The following is a 17,969-nucleotide window of genomic DNA, read 5'->3' on the forward strand; positions in this document are numbered from 1 at the left end:
TCTTCACAACTTCAAAGAAATAACGCGTGGTTCCTTAAGGAACATCCGAATAAAAAAAGAAGAAAGGAACCCCCAAATTGCTTTTACATGAAGAAGATTTTACTCAATATGTTTTATTCGATATGAGTGGAAAAAAAAAAAGAAGGAGAAATCAGAACCAAGCAGCCAATTTTCGCATTATAAAAGCTTCTTAAGTAGAACTTAGTTTTCTTCTCAAAAAAAGAAAAAAAAAAGAAAAGTAGAACTTAGCTTAACATAATGGCTAAGATAAATTTTCTCCCATTGAATAATTTTACTATTACTAGGATTATCTAGCAGAACCTTCTAGCCCTATCTAAATCAAATCTTCTTTGCAGCTTTAACTCTATCAGAATTATCACTCATCAAAAAAAGAAGAAAAAAAAACTCTGTATGAATTGTCACTCTCTTTGTTCTTTTATTATCTTTTTTTGGGAACAATCAGAGATATCTCCATATTTAATTAACTTTTTTGAAGGCTTTCAGCTCAAGTTTCTGAAGCTTCATTGTCTTATATAATCTGAATGATGGTTTGCTATTAACATCAGCCTGTTAAACATTTTAAACAGTAAGCATAAATCTTCATGATCAGTGTAGAAGTTGAATTTTAAATGGCTATGATCAGACACATTCTTTAAAGTAAGAGATAAAAATAGAAAAAAAAAAAAAAGTGGTATTAAAACCCAGGAAGCAAAAATTCCACAGTAGAAGTTCTTACCTATGAAGCCAATCTCCTGTCTCCATGTAAACAAAGTCCCATTATAATATTGATGATCAAGTAAATCAGATTGAAGAAGCAAGAAAATGTAGAAGCTAGCGTTGGAGCTTTTTGGGTTTGGAGGAGATGAAATTAGTGGGGGGCAAGAATTCTCTTTATATTGATGGTGTTTTGTGGTAATGTAATGCTAAAAGGGAATATAAATATATGATCTTGGTTTGGACTTTGAACCATGACGTCCCAATTCGGCTTTCAGTCAATACGAGTGGGATTTTCCAGAGACAAAGATACTTTCATCATTTCCCTTACAGCGAATATATCTGGATGTGACGTACAGAGATAACATGACAATGAGAGAATTCGAATTGGAAAAGAAAGCCACGAGCCACGTCAATATTATCCAGAGCTCACAATCAATCATGATACATTATTATATTAAGTGATAATTGATGATACTGGTACAATAAATTTTAGGATAAAATACAGATAACATTTTTATTAATTGGGCTAATATCAGTCAGGTTTAAAATATTTTAAAGTTGACCAATATGATCATTAATCGCTGTAACAAAGATGATAAAAATGAGTAATGGTTTAGGAACTAAGTCGAGTTTGAGGACTAAATTAATCAGTTTTGAAGTATCTCGGAATTGACTAATATTAACTTAAATCTCAAGACCATTGAGTGAAGTTTACTCTAAATTTTACTATGTTAGTGTCTAAGCCCAATGAACTTTAAACCTATCTTATTTTACTTATCTTGTACTTATATTATTTGTAGGGCATGTACTTATATTTGTATAGGAATTTGCACTTACAAGTTGTGTTACATTTTTGTGTCTGCTTATGTAAAGTTATTCCCTTGAATAGTTTTATCATGGAATACAATAAAATTGATTCACAATTATAACATACTATATGAAATTTTATAAATTGATGTATCACCAATCACAATAAAAGTGATTCAAATATTCATTTATCATGTTGTTGAATTTCACTAATGACTTCCCTTGTCATATCAATTTGTAAAATTTATGTAGTAAATGTTGTAATATCTTTAGCATTCTTCATTCATATATTACTTGTGTTTATGAGAAATTCTAGCATTGGCCAATTGCTAAATGACATGTGTGGTATGAGAAATAACGAGTGTGCCAATGACATAGGTAAATTAAAATTTTAAGGCATGTCTTTATTATGTGGCAATCAACCATTAGTTGATCAATCGGTTTATAGTTAACCAACAAATTAAACGAAAGGACATAGGGCTCAACTAGGTAACAATCACAATCCAAAAATGAAGAAAGAAGTGACAATGCATTGATATGACTGTCTCAGAAGATCGAAACAATGACACACGTCCTACAACAATTATCAATAATTGTCAAGCCTCAAGAATGAAATATAAATAGTAAGGTCGACATTTCTAAAAAAGGGCATCGACAATAATGTTATACCTAAATTCTTCTTATTTATCATTCTAATTTCCACTTTTTAATGCAGAATAATCCAAAATTATAGATGTATTGTTATTATAGATACACTCCATTTTGATATAGCCTATGACCCTATATCTCTGGTTCCCAATAACAACAAACCGTTGGGGCGTGACCATCATTGTATAGTGTCCTTAACCATAAGTCCAACCCACTTTTGAGAAAGATCAAAACAACGTGTGTTGTAAGTGAATTAATGGGTCCATTGTCTCAAAAGTGCAAGACAACGTCTTGGTCGCACTGATAGCACGTCATTCACTCATAATGTGTGTCGTTCATATTCAAATTCTACACGAAATAAAATTATGTCAAAGTAAAAGAAATAAAAATATGTCAAAGTTACTATTGAAAATGAGTCCACTCTTAAAAAGCTAATAACGTAAAAGAAAACGTTTTTTGCAAAGTTTAATTTCGACAATCTGTTAAATATATAATGCATTGAAAATGAGTCCACTCTTAAAAAGCTAATAACGTTTTTTGCTCTAATAAGTTTATTTTCGTGACCACAAAAAAATATTTCTATTGACTTGTTTTTTGTGCTAATAACGTTTTTTGCACTAATAACCATATTTTCGTTTATCACAAAAATTAAAAAAAAAAAAAAAAAATCTTCTTTTGCCATTAGGCCATTTTGGAAGGACACAACTTAAATATTTGCAAACACTTCCAAGTCTATACCTAATCTTACAACAGGTTTGACTTAGCTCCAGTACTTTTTAAACTAAATATATTCTTTTATTTTAAATATACAATGACAAGTGGTAGTAAGTTTTACACATTATTTGGATTTCCTTGAACTGAGTAGTTTTGTTAACTCATAACTCAAAATCGATGGAGCCCACAAGTAGCATGCTTGTTTGGATGAATTTCCAAACCATTAACTCAGTGATAATATCTCATAATTTTGAGTGATGGGGTGAGCAATTTTGGAAACACGGTGAGGTTGTTTTCAAGTTAACAGTTTTGAGTTATCAGTGGTAGTTTTGTAAATTTCCAACAAATATGGGTCCCATAGCAATGTTTCGTCCCATCATTGCAGGCTTTTGTGAGCAATGGATATTTTTCCTCATTACTTTCTTAACCACCAGACCATACTCTTCTTCATCACTTTCCCTTTTCCCTTCTCCCAAACCCACAAGACAAGCACAACCCGATCCAAAAGCATTTTTGTAATCCATTTGAAAATCTTTTGCTCCAGTTCCGCCGATCAGCACAAGGCCCAACTCCAACGAAGCTCTATTCACCAATTCCATTTTCAAGTGAGGCCCAAATGCTCCCTCTCCATCTGTTTACATGCCCGAAGCTACTGGGTTCTACCTTTTTTTTTTTTTTTGGCTTTGTGTTTACTCTCTATGTTGGTTGTGAATGCTTGTTTACTCTTGAATACCCTTCTTTTACTCTTTATGTTTATGCCTCTTTTTTTGTTTTTATTTATTTATTTATTTATTTTATTTTAGAAGTTTCTCTGTCTTGTTCCTTTGTTAGAACCATGGTATTATGAACAATGTCTCAATATTTATAACCATGTATTGTGGGAGTTGTGGAGAGAATGGAAAGAGAAGTTGATGAGATTTTGTAGGAAGGGCATGAAGAGGAGAGAGGTATTACACGCGGATAGTCTGTTGCCGTTGTAGTTCTTTTGCAATGTAATCAATGCTATATGGGACCTAGTGAGTGACATAAATGTCAGTTTTTGAATTTGAGATAATTGTAAAAATCTTTAGCCAAACGAGCATAAGAGTGAGTTATGAGTTTTATTGAGTTAGAGTTGTGAGATATTAGAATATGAGTTTGAGTGATGAGATTTGAATTATGAGTGTTGGGATATGAGTAAGTGACAAACCAAACAATGCCTTAATCTTCACATTTTATTTAATTAATAAGTGATATAACAGTGTCTCATTAAAATAAAAATAAGTTCCTTAAAAAAGAAAGAATTGAAAATAAGCTCAACCCTTTCACAGCATACCTTTTCTAATTCAAGTGCATCGTAGGTACTGCCGCAGACATTCAACCAAAAAAAAAAAAAAAAAAAAAAAGGTACTGCCGCAGACAAGGCATCCAAAACCACTAATCACAGCAATAAGTTTTCCACAAATGCAGCTGGTAGGTTCCAAGGATGAGATCAGCAATTTTGGGATAAGAAACAGTATAGAAGGGAAACAAATATATTATAAAATTATATCCCAAAATTTTCTATATGCATGGACATTTCTTAAGCTACATGAAAACCTCGATTTGTTAAGTCCCTGACAACATAAGATTTATAAATTGTAAAGCAACTTCCCCTACAAAGTAAATGAACCGCCACGGTAGAAACAAGTTGAACGAAGGGAAGCAAAAAGTCATCAGAAACTCAGACACCACTGCACCTTCTTTCTCTTCCCAAATCCCCTTTATCCCACACTGCTCCCCAGGTTTAGAAGAGAACTTTCACTCAATTCTTCTACCATTATGTTTGCTTCTCTTATCAGCTGCTGTCAATTTTCAATTAGTGTAACACTAGTTTCACCGAGGACCAGATGAAGGGCGAGGTTTCCCCTTAATGGAATTCAAGTGTTGGGTGACAAATATGACTCCCATCACAAGTATAAGGCAACCAACCAGTGTGCTGAAGAACAGGGCACCTGGTTGCCTGGTTTGGACAAAGCCATATACCCCACTAGGGGTTACAACAATAAGATCAGTGAGTCCATCATTTGAGAAGTCCTCGCAGATAAGGGCATGTGTTGGTGTTCCAGGAAGATCAACTGTTGTTAAGGGACTTCCTCCAGGGGATATCACTACAGCTTCTTGATCTCCTGCTGCAAGAATCAGTTCTTGATTATCATGCACACGCAAGGGAAAGGCCTTTAGTGTGGGGACCACCGTACCAGCTTCCATCATACCCGATGGAGACGGAAGATTTGACCATGTAGCACCAGTTGAGAGCTGCCATTGCCAATCAGCACCATGGCCATGCAAGCCAGGGGAGTATGACGTTACCTGAAAGGAATAGAATATTCGAGTTTCCAATTCAGAGAAACGGTAATGCAGGGTAATGCTACAGGAGGTGTTCAACTAGTACGCAGTACACAATAATCCCATTCCATTAATCATGATGAGCATAATTTATAAAATTCCACCAAAAAAAAAAAATGCACCAATTGTATGCTATAAAAACTTAGATTCAATCAGCTTTTAGAGGCAACCTCTCTTGCCATAAAGGCCATATTTCTGCCTCCAAATGCTATAATAAACTGAAACAGACCAAAGTGCATTGGCTCAAATGGCACCTCCTTCCTAAGGTGGAGGATGAGGTTGTGGGTTCAGGACCCACCAGGTGAAGTATAATTTGGCAGAAACAGAAAAGTTTACTTTGATTTGGTGCCAGAACAGAAACCCCTTGATCCAATTTCAAAATAGGGAGAACAATAGAAGGCAATGTATCAAGATTAGCAGCATACCTCCCCACGATTTGTCAGGAAGATAACATCACCATGGCTTCCCTTACGATGCCTATGACCATCACTTCTTGGGATGAGAATGGGTGTTGCTACCTCTAAAGAATTCACATCTGCTGTTCGGCCATAGTATCTTGAAAAATCTCCATGTTGCAAAAAGTTAAAGGGGGAATGATGACAAATTGAAGCATTGAAGAGTTGTTCTCGTACTGGTACACCAGAGGTTGCAACAGCCCAACATGGTCGCAGCACATCCATGGATCCACTAACAACAGTCTGCTCAGCACCATTTCCTCCAACAGCCTGAAAAGATGATAGATTTGACATTTATTACCCAGATATCTAGCCAACAGCTTGTAATAAATGGTTGTCATCATTTCACGGAAAATTTAGATGAATTCAGTAATTTAGGGACAAGACTAACCACATCCTAAGTATAGAACGTGAAATTATTTGGCTAGTATTAATGCATAAGTATCTTAAAGAAAAGAACTTGTACAAGATATGACTCACTACAAGAGGCATTAATTTCAAACACCAACTGATTGATTTCTCATAAATTTACAAAGTTTTGTAGAACCTACTGAAATTGAGACGAGACTAGAGATAGAGAAGAAACAAAAGTTCACCTGGACATGATCTAGGACTCCATCACCATTAATATCAGCATGAAGGCCACCTTCTTGAAGATGAAGCTGTGGAAATCAATGAATTTCACATAAAACCTTGGAATTGTTAAAGATAATATGACAATAAAATGACAGAACTCAAATGTAATGTAGCCAAAATGGCACTTGTTAACAGGAAGGTGTTAAATATTGTATACATATGCATAAGATCTAGATTTTTTTTTTGCTGAAGACATAAGATCTAGATATTAGACTATTGAAGTGCTGTTTAAAAAACAGGGTGCTTTACTTGACAAATATGAATAGTTGGCCATTTTATAGTTCTAATTGCACCATGTACATATACTGTAAGAAGTTTAACAGCTCAGGAGAGAACTTCACATCAGCAACAACATAATTGTTCCATACTTGATCTTAAGCCAAGAGGCTGAGGGGAAAAAATGCATATCTTGTTAATGCAATTTTTTTAATCTATGCATTGAGTTTCAAAAAAAAAAAAAAAAAAAAAAAAAAAAAAAAAAACTTGACGGAATGTGTGTCTGTCTGTGCTAATTACCTTACAAGCAGTGCGACCCGATGCCAAATGAAGAACTTCTATCCCTTCCTTTTGATGAGCCACAACAACATTAGGAACCCACCAAATCTTTGTGTAGTTTGTTATGGTAGGAATATAAGGTCCTGGCTGCACCAGCAAGTAAAACAGGATATAAAAAGGGAATTGTAAAATACAAGTCTCTTCTTTTAGTTGTGAATAAGCAAGATATACATTTATAAGGTGACCAAGCCAGAAGAAGACTTGGTGGTCAATACTCTCACAAATATGAAGCTCAAAATCCCATGTGGATACAACAAGCGAAAGCAATCTGGGAAATACTGGTTTAGATACTTTCTTAAGCTTACCCCAATTCATTTTAACTTACCAAGTCATTAATTTTCAACTCAAGTCCAAAGCATGAAACTTAATGATGTCAGACTCTCATAAAAAGCATTCCAGTGTCTTCAAGGCATACATGCAATGGCTCATTAGGCCAGTGCGGGAGCTAAAGACTTTCCTTTTGAGGTGTTAAAGACAAGAAAAAAAAATATAGAGAAGCGGAAGCAAGAAAGAGAAAGAACACAAGGATTACGTGGTTAGGCCAACGGCCTACATCCAAAAAATAAAACCCTAGAAGCTACATTTTTACTATATACTCAAGTCATCAATCACAGTGAACCCTTAACAGGGTATATATAGAGACTAGAAGCTAGGGTTAGCCCAATATGGACTTACAATATAACTGGGCCTATTGGGCCATTACATCAACATAAACCCAATACTTTAACAGGGCTGTATAGTGTTATCTTGTAAAATAATATTATCATAAATTTCTGTAATTTATGTCAATTTATTTAAAAAGCACTAAACAGGGGTAGAACCCAAGTATTCAGGAGGCATACAAGAGAAGATATCTAGGAAGCACGGGTGCGGATTCAGGTTCGGGTGCTGGTGCAGTGCAGTGACACAGCAATTTGTGAAAAAATAGGATACCGATGCGGCAGGATACGTTTATTAATAAATTATTAAATATATTTTTATTTTTATTTTCTATATATTGCTAAGCATTTTTTTTTCATATAATGGTAAACATATACCAATTTAAAAGCATTAGTAGATAATAAAGTGAGGGATGGAGGGAATATGAGGGAGAGCTGGACTGCTGGAGCCATGGGTTAGAGAGAGAGAGGAGACGGAGAGAACGAGAGAGACTTTGAGATGATTTTAGGGTTATTTCTTTAAAGTAGGTTGTCAAAACAGTGTGTTTTGATGAAGTATTTTACCCTTTTTTTTTTAACAATTATTTTGGCCCATATCGGCCTGTTTCAGACCGAATCAGCCCAAATTGGAAAAAAAAAAAAAAAAGGTTCAGCCCTGGACATGTGTGCAGCCGTGTCCGTGGCTGCACTGCGTGTCCATGCGTATCCGACTAGGGTGTGCTGGCCCAATCAGAGCACCTGTGCTTCCTAGGAAGAGATACACCTAAAAGATATCATCTAAAACTAAACAAATCAAGAAATTCAAACAGATTAGAGAAGGAATGACCAGTCAAGGTACTCGTCTGACAATACAACAAAAAAAACAAAGCTTTAGTCCCAAAATTTTGGGATAGGCTATGGATTCTCAACAAATTAGTTAGGGTCGGTTACATGTATTTTTTTTCCTCCATTCTATTATATCTAAAGCCATAATCTCTGTTACTTTCTTGATTGACATGCACTTTTTTAATACTTCTACTAATGTGATTTTTGGTCTTCCTCTTCCTTTTTTCATTCCCTCCACTTGGATCAATTCACTCTTTCTTACCAGTGCAAAAAGAGCATTTTCAAGTCCAAAATTGACCTCTCTTTCTCTTCAAATGTATGAGCATTTCTTTCTCTCCAAGTACACCACATCACAATGGATTGCATTCCCAATATCTATATTCCAATGCCAGCCAAATCATCCCTTCCAACAAGCTAAAAATCCAATGCCCTATTAGGCATAAGCCAATAGATCTCAAATGGACAAAACAGCATCGACCACAATCCTCAAGTGATATCACTATGAAATAGTACATGATCTATGGTTTCCCCACTCTTCTTGAAAATGTAACACCGATCCACAAAAACTATATTCATCTTCCTTACGTTGTCCCTCACTAGATCTTTCCTAATGCCACTGTCCATGTGAAAAATGCCACTCTTTTGGGGACCATGACCCTCCGAATATTTTTCCAAGGGAAGGATGAATCACTATTGGCATGTAGAACATTGTAGAAAAATTTTGCCTATAAAAAAATAAAATTTCAGAAACTTGGCTTCTGTATGGTGTCCATCATTTCCTGCCTTCACCTGCACTCCTTATCTTAAAAGAACAGATTATATCAAGAAAAAAAGAAAAAACTTTCAACACTAAATAATCTAGAACTCTAGTGAAGGTAAAATCCCTATGAAAATTGACACTGTTCCAGCTCACCCTGCCGCATAAGCCATTTTAGACCACACACTTCAATAGAATTCTGGGAATGCCTCATTTAGAACATTTTACCAGCACCATAAATCATGCCAAAAACAAACAACATAATATGGGTTATGATATGATACGGGATATGGCAACCTGGCATTTCTTGAAAAAAACTAGGATACAATATGTCAAGAATACGGCAATAATTAATTAATATTTATTTCATATATTTTTGGACATAATTTTTGTTTATTTTAGTTTTAAAATTAAGTATTAGCCATCAATAAGAATAAAAAACTATCTAGATTTCATTTTAAAGCAATAGTAAATAGTAAAGAAATACATTGATACCTACAAAATAATGTTAAAAGTACAAGTCAAGAGAAAAAATAACTACAATAAACGTAGTAACTCAGAAAAGAGTGCTAATACTAATAGTGTTCATTATATAAAAAAGGGAACATGCGTGGACAAAGCTTCTGTGCCACAACCCACAAATTTTGTCACAACTTTGATGTGGATGTGGTTGAGTGATGGGTTCATGTAAAAGTGATATACAATCACTCATAGTTTGCCACATCAGAGTTGTGATAAAAGTTATAGCATAAAAGTTAGGCTAAAGTGCAAAACACACCCCTGAAGTTTAGGGGTCTTTGAATTTTACACTCTAAAGTTTCAGAATTTGGATTTACCCCTTGAAGTTATATTTTATTTGTATCAATAGCCCCTCTATTCATATTTTTTGTTAAGTGCCACATAAACTTGTCATGTGTTCAGTTCATCTAATAAAATGGCATGATAAAAATGACGTGGCAACTTTTTATTAGACGAACTAAACACATATGGCAAGCTTATGGGCACTTAACATAAAATATGGATGGAGGGATTTGAGATCAAGTTCCAAAGTCACCGATCAACAGTGAGAGAGGGAGAGAAAAAGAGGAGCAAGAGGTGATGGTTCCAGAGTGAGAGAGAGATCTCCATGTGGAGTTTTTCCCCTTCATTGCTGTGTCTATCATTCTGTGTTGCCACTGTGTCTGGGCCGTATTCCTTTTTTTTTAAAATAAAGTATCTGGATTTTTTTTTAAATGATCTGGATAAACAGGACACGCTGGCAGGCATGTCTGCACGGTATCAATGTCCGATATGTGTTAGACACATGTACGTCACCCAATTGGCTGTGTTTGTGCTTTATAGTTAATACGAGTGCCATTTCCCACCTCAAATCTAATAAATCTAGAAAAACTTCCCCAGCCGCTCCTAATTTGCTACCTTAGGCTTTACACCATATGGACCACTCACCACCCCTGAACAACCCCTTCCCCTAAAACTCACTACCATACTTTTTATCAAATATCTTAGTGCATCTCTCTCCACTACTTAATGACATTGCAATTTTTCCAACAACACTTGGTTGAATATCTCGTGCTTCTAATATCCAAGCTCCCATGTTAAGAGAAAATGCTTTAAGAATACACCAAGAGTCTTGTAGCTCAAATGGCACCTCTTGGTGTTTCCAATGGAAACATCTAGGGTTCAAATCCCCCCACCCCCCAATTATCAAATTATCATAAAAAAATAAAAGGTTTAATTAAGCATACAGAAGGATACGCAATCTTTCCTAAAGAATTACAAACGAGAAAAATTAGGTTCTAAAACAAAGAGCCTATCATATCTGCAAAGTAACAAGGGGGTAGGTATGTGGCTTACTTATATTGAATAATATATATGGGGGGATATAATTTTTGATATTTAATTTTATTGAAATAATGCATACTAATATTTAACTAGTACCTTTACCTTATTCATGTACCCACCAAAAAAACATCTCGTAAAATCATATGACTAGAAAGTGATACATGTTACGAGAATGGAATCAAATTATAAATGAGATGAGTCATGCGGCCATGGGGTAATTCCCTAGAGGACTGGGGAGCCATGCTTCTATTTACAAAGGATGATGCATCCTGGTATTTTATGTAATGCGGTTGCACTGGGAAAGGGGTTGGATGAAGATGAAGATGAAGATGCACATTATCGCCAGCTCAAAAATATAAATCATACAGCATAGACTATAGAAGTTAAAAGGCAAAGGCGACCACTCTATACATATTAGCCTACTCACAGAAAGTCCACGACAAATAATTTGTGGGTAAGTTATATATGCACTAAGTCTTGAACCCATGATCTTAGCCTCCATCTCCTAGTTGGTGGAGGATGTTCCATTTGAGCTACAGCTCATTGGTAAAGTGGATGAAAAATATTGTTAGATACCCATCGAAAAGAATCTAAGGAACATACTGCTACATATTATTTGGATTTTCTACAATGAACCAACTTAGCAACTCACGCATCTTTTGTTGATGGCATTTTCTTACGCACACAATATAAGCAAGAGGCAACCTCTAATGGTAGGGAGTTTTTTTTTTTTTTTGGATAAGTAATAATGCTTCATTAATGTTGAAAAAACCAAAGGCCTAAGAGCACAGGCACAGGCTGTGTGCTTAGGATACAATAGAAAATCAGTCAAGATGACATCAATCTAGAAAATCTTCTAAAAAACCAACCTCTAATGATAATTTTAATGGCAATATATTGATAAATGGCAAATCTTACCTTCTTAGTCTTTGCTGAATTTGCATAATTTGCAGCCTGTCCAATCAGGTTTGAAATTTTTTTAGATGAGTCTTTCCCTGGAGGATGGTTTTCCTCAGGCTTGTGAAAAGGGTAGTTTGTGGACTTTCCAGCTGTTTTCTTCGTGGTTTTCCTTTTGTGCCGCCTGAAGTGTCCCAGCTTCAACAAAGTATCTTCTCTCCTATCCTGATTAAAATAATATGTATGATGTCATCACTCTCTATCATATTAAAAAAACAATGATGATTTTTCACTCAAATACTTACCCAGTGATGTGGCATTACTCCAAGGATTGATTCTCTGAATTCCCTGCATTCAAACTACAATATGACACTATTATTAGGAAGATGTCCTTAACCTAGACAAATTACTGCCATCCAACAATATATTTTACAAGATGTCAAAACCACGAAGAAGAAAAGCAGTATCCTTACAGAATTTAAATAAAATGCAAAAATGTGTGTGTGTGTGTGTGTGAGAGAGAGAGAGAGAGAGAGATTCTCTCATGGAAGCTGTTTCAGTCAGATTTCAGGCCAGAAACACAATTTTTGTATTTAAAAGGCTAGAATAAAGTAAGTGCAAATCAGAATATTAAGTAACCACAATGCATAGAACATATGCACACTGAACAGCTTCAATGATTACCTCTCCAGGATGACGACTATTCATAGCATGAACATCAAGCTTGTAGTTGTGCTGTGGAATTAACTGTGACGCATCGGAAGATTGTGCTTCAATATTCTAAGCCACCAAAAGATGAAATCAGTAATTAGGTAAGGAAAAAAAATTATATATATATGGAAGTATGAAGGCACTACTAATTAATTAGATGCCAGCATGACAGCAACACAGCCAAACGAGCCACATATAAAGTAAATTAAAATTTGAACATTCAAATATTTTTTGCAACATTTTTTATCGGTGAGTTACACACACCCAATGGATTTAAACCCATAGCTTCACCCTTCACCTACTCTTGTGGCAAGAGGAATTACCATTTCAGCTAGAGCTCAAGAATTTGCAACAAAAGTGAGTGGCACATAATTTCAAGTGAATAACATTGGGTTAAATTTGGTAAGTTACACTTGCACTCTGTGGATCTTGAATTCATGACCTCACCCTCCATCCCATTACAAGAGAGGAAGAAGCGCAATTTGCTCTAGAGCTCATTGACGAAATCAAGGAGTAGTAATCAGCACAACCATTTTTCAAAGAAGAGCTACTTTAACCGAGTGTTTCAAAGTTTGAAGGGAGAGGAGAGTAGAGCATAAGGGGGGAAGGAGAGGAGAGAGGAGGGGAATGGCTACCCTTCACCTTGTTTAGATGTTTAAAAAAAAAATTAAGTAGGAGGAAGGAGAAAAGATATCCCTCCCCTTCATTTGGATTTTTAAGAATTAAGTAGGGGGAGGAAAGAGGAGGGGGGATAGTCTCACATAAATTGACAATTATGAGTGTCATTTGCTATTTTTAAATAAATAGATATAATTGACATCAAGGGCAAAATTGAATTTTTTTTTAATATAAGTGGAACCCTTCCCCTTCCAAATTCCGAATTAAAAATGCAGGGTTTGGAGGGATAAGATAACCCCATATCCCATCAAACCATTCCACCTCCCCTTTAAAAAAAATTAAAAAAACCAAACAAGGCTCATTAAACCCTTCCATCCCCTTCCCATTACTTCCCACTCTAAGATATGATTATGCATAGGATATCATTTTCCCCAAAAAAATGGCGTACAAATTCTCAAACAAGATATAAGATAAAAGAAATTACAAAAGAGATCACCTCATTCTTTCTATCCCATCGAAGTATACCAGACCGACCAGCATATGCATAAAATGCAAAATGGCGTAAATCCACGGTTCCAGTGTTCTCAGGAGCCTAAGTAGGACAAACAAAACATGAAGTATCAATGTATCTTCTTCACTACTGAAAATAAAGAGAAATGTCACAAAAAAAAAAAAAAAAAAAAAACTGAATATGCCATACATGTTTTATTTCTTGAACACATGTTTTATTTCTGGTATTGAATATGCCATACATCAAAAAATAGAACATTGAATTGAGTAGCTCGAAATTGGGAAAGAAAGCATGGATGCTAATATATCGAGACTCGAGAGGTAAGTACACTAAAAAGAATAAATTGCCTCATTTCACCATTTAAAAATTGCCTGAAGAGGCACTAGTTCTTTCCTTATTCTGCTTTCCAAACTTCAGGAGGTGAAAGCTTCCACCAATTATTAAATTGTCTGATTCTCAAAGCTTTGCCCATAAAGATAATTAACTGAGAAGTGTCTAAAATTGATGAACTAAATAGAGGAAAACCACAAGGCTAAAAACACATTTCAATTTTGATAAAATAATTGGATGATATTCAGACTTAGAACATATGACCTGAGGTTGAACTAGTGAGTGGTAACCAACTGAGGAAAAAATGGCTTGAGTCCAATTAGACTAATTGTTCTCCTATTGCCATCTTTCTTAGTTCTTACTATGCCTGACAGGATCTGTAGACTGTACTTCTCAAGGAGAATTCTACAAACCCTTAGGTGAGAAAAACATGATATACCTCTTTTTCAGTAGCACTTCTTCTATGTTGCTCAGCAATTTTTTCTGCCATCCCAATTTCTTCAAAAGGATCCATGAAAATCTGAAACAGTAACAAAGATATTTGCAAGTGCATTGAAGATCAGTGATATTGCAAGTCTTCAATTTTGCACGTAGATAAAGTTCCATACCAAAAATAGTTAATGCTGAGAAGTGCGTAGATAAACATAAAAAGGAGTTTAGCTTTCATTTCCTCGAAGAATTGAGTTCTCAAAACAAGGACTACAGGAACAGCAATCTAAAATCCGATTGGCATGTACAAGCTTAATTTAATCTAGGTTTTTTTTTTTTTTTTTAATAATTTTTTCCATTACTTATAAAAATAAATAAATAAATAAAGACCTGAGTAAGATCAGGCAATACCTTGGTGTCTAGGATGTATAAATTAAAAGAAAATTGTATCCGCTAATCAAATTTTTTATTGATTCTTTTGAAGGGATGGACAAAAAACAATGGTGTTCCTAAGGTAGGACACAAACTTCTCAGCTAGGCATATTAATGAGGCCATCCATGACTATATGTATTATTTGTTGCTTCTTCACTCTGTTTTTCTAGATCTTTAATCATATGAAAAATCACAGGCCGATTAGATTGGGTCCATTTCCTTAGTCCATGTAAAACATTATCTATTTCTAACAGTAAACAGAGTAAAGATAACTTCAATGAGTTGATCTACTGACTTTTCTGTGCACTACATTACAAAAGAAGAAGAAAACAAAAAAACATACATGAGGTTGCAATTCCATTCTTCCACCAACAATCACTAATCCAGCATCGCCATGCCTAAGGGTATAACTGCTAATCGATATTGCTATCTCCCTGTGGTGAGTACTATGCGGGAAATCATTCTGCCAATGAGTAACAAGAATCAGAACTCACTCACAATAGACCCATTACCAGTTAACCCCACTACAAATAATTTAATGGAAATCACAACCACAAACCTGCAAATTGTGTTCCCACAGCTTTTTGAGGTTATGATCAAAGCACATCACGGACCAACCCGCGGTAACAACAACCAGGACCTGTTTCAACTTCTGTCCAGGCCTTTCTCGATCAACGACGCCCGCAGCCATGGCCACGGCACGCCTCCCAGACGCAATGCGGACTTTTTCAGGCAAGAGGCTCACCTCCGCGAGCACACGCGCATCGCTGAACCCCTCGTCCACGCGCCTCGAGTGTGGCTCTAAAACCTAACACGGCATCACACAAATTTTTTCAGCAAATTAATATTTGTCAAATTGCAAATGATCATGATAACACATATTAAAATGTGAAATTGGACCTGAATTTTGGCGTCGGGAGTGGCGACGAGGACTTCTTTCTTGCCGTCGCCGTTGAGGTCCGTGACGATTGGAGGAGGGAGGCGCTCGGATTCGAATTTGATAGGGTATTCATCGGAGAGATGCATCCACGCCTCTCGGAATGAGAAATCGCCCTCGTGCTGAAAGAAAATGAAATGGTTTGGTTAGGGTTTTGTACAGAGAATTATTGGAAGTGATGTTGAAATTGGTACCTGAAGCGAGAAGAAGATGGCGAAAGAGGCGAGCATGAGAATGGCTAAATCTCGCTTCCTCATACTGATTCAATTTTTTGAGTCTCTATATCTCTCGGGACTCAGCTGCAGTTGGTAAAAGCTAGTCTTCAATCAATCTTCGGAGAGAGTGATGGACTCTCCGTGTTGTGTGTGATGTGAGCTCTAACAGTTCGGGCTGCCCAAACTCGCCAACCAGTCTAGGACGTTCGTTTTCTCTTTATTCAGTTATTTGTCAACAAATTAAATCAAAACACCAAAACTTCTTCCTGATATGATATCGAAGATGTTATTAGAGAAATTTATATCATTTTCTAATGGATATTAATTAATTAATATATAATAAAAATTATGTCAAATTTAAATTTATAAATGATTTTTTTTTTCCCTTCTTTCCTAGTATTAGTATATTACTCGTTGGTGTAACGTAACAAAAATAAATAAAATCCCTTTGTTGAATTTTAGGGGCCATTTTGGTTTAACAAATATTTTATCAATGTACCTGTAAGGGCAGGTTTTGGATCTTAAACCCAAAAGGTAAATGGATTCAGGTCTAAAGAGCTCAATGCAATGAATTTGCAGAGAGTAAACTGAAAACTAGGCTTCAATAACTGGGACAACACTCATAATGGGAAAGATGATAAGAAGACAAAGACAAGAAAGTTTTATGTAAAGAAATTCTTCCTCAGTCAAAGTCCGAGGAGGGTAGTTCTTGATTATATTCCTTTCAAACTTGAATACAATTTCGGTTCTTAATGCTATAGTGCTTTCTTTTCAATTCTCAGATGAACCTACTCCCCATCCTTGGAGGATCTCTTATATTATATAGCCTCTTTTGTCTTATCTTGACTCTCTATTTGTTGATTATGCAGGCCACTACTCAAATGTTTGTCCCATCAGACGCCCTCTCAAGTCTTCTGTAAGTTACGGCAACCAATATAGTACTGTTCAGGGATTTTCTCCACATAAATGCAGCAAGAGAGTTTGGTAGGGTGTATTAAATGTGGTGGCAGCTACCATCCCTCCAATCATGTTAGGGCTAACCCCCTCTTTGAAGTTCTTCCTCTATAATGTGGCCCCCTATGGTAATGTGCCATTGACGTGGCCATTGCTCACCTCTTCGGCTTCACTATCTAAGTGTATGGATTCCTCGGAATTGTATTGGCCTCCTTGACCTTGGGTATGACACGTGACATTATTACCTTATTAAATTTCTATATCCCACAATACCATTTTGGAATTACTCACTATATATATATATATATATATGAAACAATAACTTTGTAAGAAGTTCATTGTTTTTGAGATCTCATTAACAACCAAAAATTCATTAAAAATTTTATAATGTTAAAAAGATATAAGAAATACAAAAGCTCATAAAATCTCATATATATATATATATATATGTACAACCCAAAATTTCGTCAAAATTTAATCTATACAACTCAAAATGATATGAGTTTCGTGGAATTGATTAGTACATGACCTACCGGTCAAAATTTTGACCAAGATAAAATAAATAGGTTAGTTATACTGATTTATGCAATTATATGAAAAATTATGGCCATTCCAAATGGTACAAAATGAATTTCAACTTTGGGTTAGAATATAAAAACATATTTTAACAAATGAAGTCATATTCTCTAATATAATATATCATTACTTTTTTCTTTTTTCTTTTTTTTTTTGCACTTAATATATCATTACTTATTACAATACAATACAACATAGTACTCACTCCTCTCGGATGAATAATTGGTCTCACTAATTTATATCAATATCAAATATCTATATAATATTTAAAAGTTAAAATTTAGCATTTATTGTTATCATATTCCTACTGAGTCACATTAGCATAGCATTTCGATCCAATTTAGTCCATTCTATTCATTTCGGTCCATTCGGTCTA

The 17,969-nt window shown here is 35.3% G+C and overlaps 1 protein-coding gene across 1 annotated transcript; it reads right to left on the reverse strand.

Annotated features, from left to right (window-relative positions):
• Nucleotides 1-4,384: 4,384 nt before the first annotated feature.
• Nucleotides 4,385-16,320, reverse strand: LOC111992681 (uncharacterized). The gene is made up of 13 exons (XM_024024540.2): nucleotides 16,043-16,320; nucleotides 15,812-15,970; nucleotides 15,471-15,719; nucleotides 15,255-15,374; nucleotides 14,489-14,569; nucleotides 13,705-13,800; nucleotides 12,564-12,659; nucleotides 12,185-12,238; nucleotides 11,901-12,104; nucleotides 6,861-6,986; nucleotides 6,305-6,370; nucleotides 5,679-5,978; nucleotides 4,385-5,217 (listed from the first exon to the last, which is right to left on the reverse strand). The coding sequence occupies exons 1-13, from the start codon at nucleotides 16,103-16,105 to the stop codon at nucleotides 4,741-4,743; spliced, it is 2,091 nt and encodes a 696-aa protein (XP_023880308.1). The 5' UTR covers nucleotides 16,106-16,320; the 3' UTR covers nucleotides 4,385-4,740.
• Between the last annotated feature and the right edge of the window lie 1,649 nt (nucleotides 16,321-17,969).

This window comes from Quercus suber, unplaced genomic scaffold, assembly GCF_002906115.3.
Source record: "Quercus suber isolate HL8 unplaced genomic scaffold, Cork oak 2.0 scaffold_100, whole genome shotgun sequence".
NCBI lineage: Eukaryota > Viridiplantae > Streptophyta > Magnoliopsida > Fagales > Fagaceae > Quercus > Quercus suber.

Coding starts and splice junctions, on each gene's coding strand:
- LOC111992681 (XM_024024540.2), bottom strand. CDS start 16,105: ATGAGGAAGCGAGATTTAGCCATTCTCATGCTCGCCTCTTTCGCCATC. Junction 12,105..12,184: donor GAGTAATGCCACATCACTGG/GTAAGTATTTGA, acceptor TATTTTAATCAG/GATAGGAGAGAAGATACTTT. Junction 5,218..5,678: donor TCCTGACAAATCGTGGGGAG/GTATGCTGCTAA, acceptor TATTCCTTTCAG/GTAACGTCATACTCCCCTGG.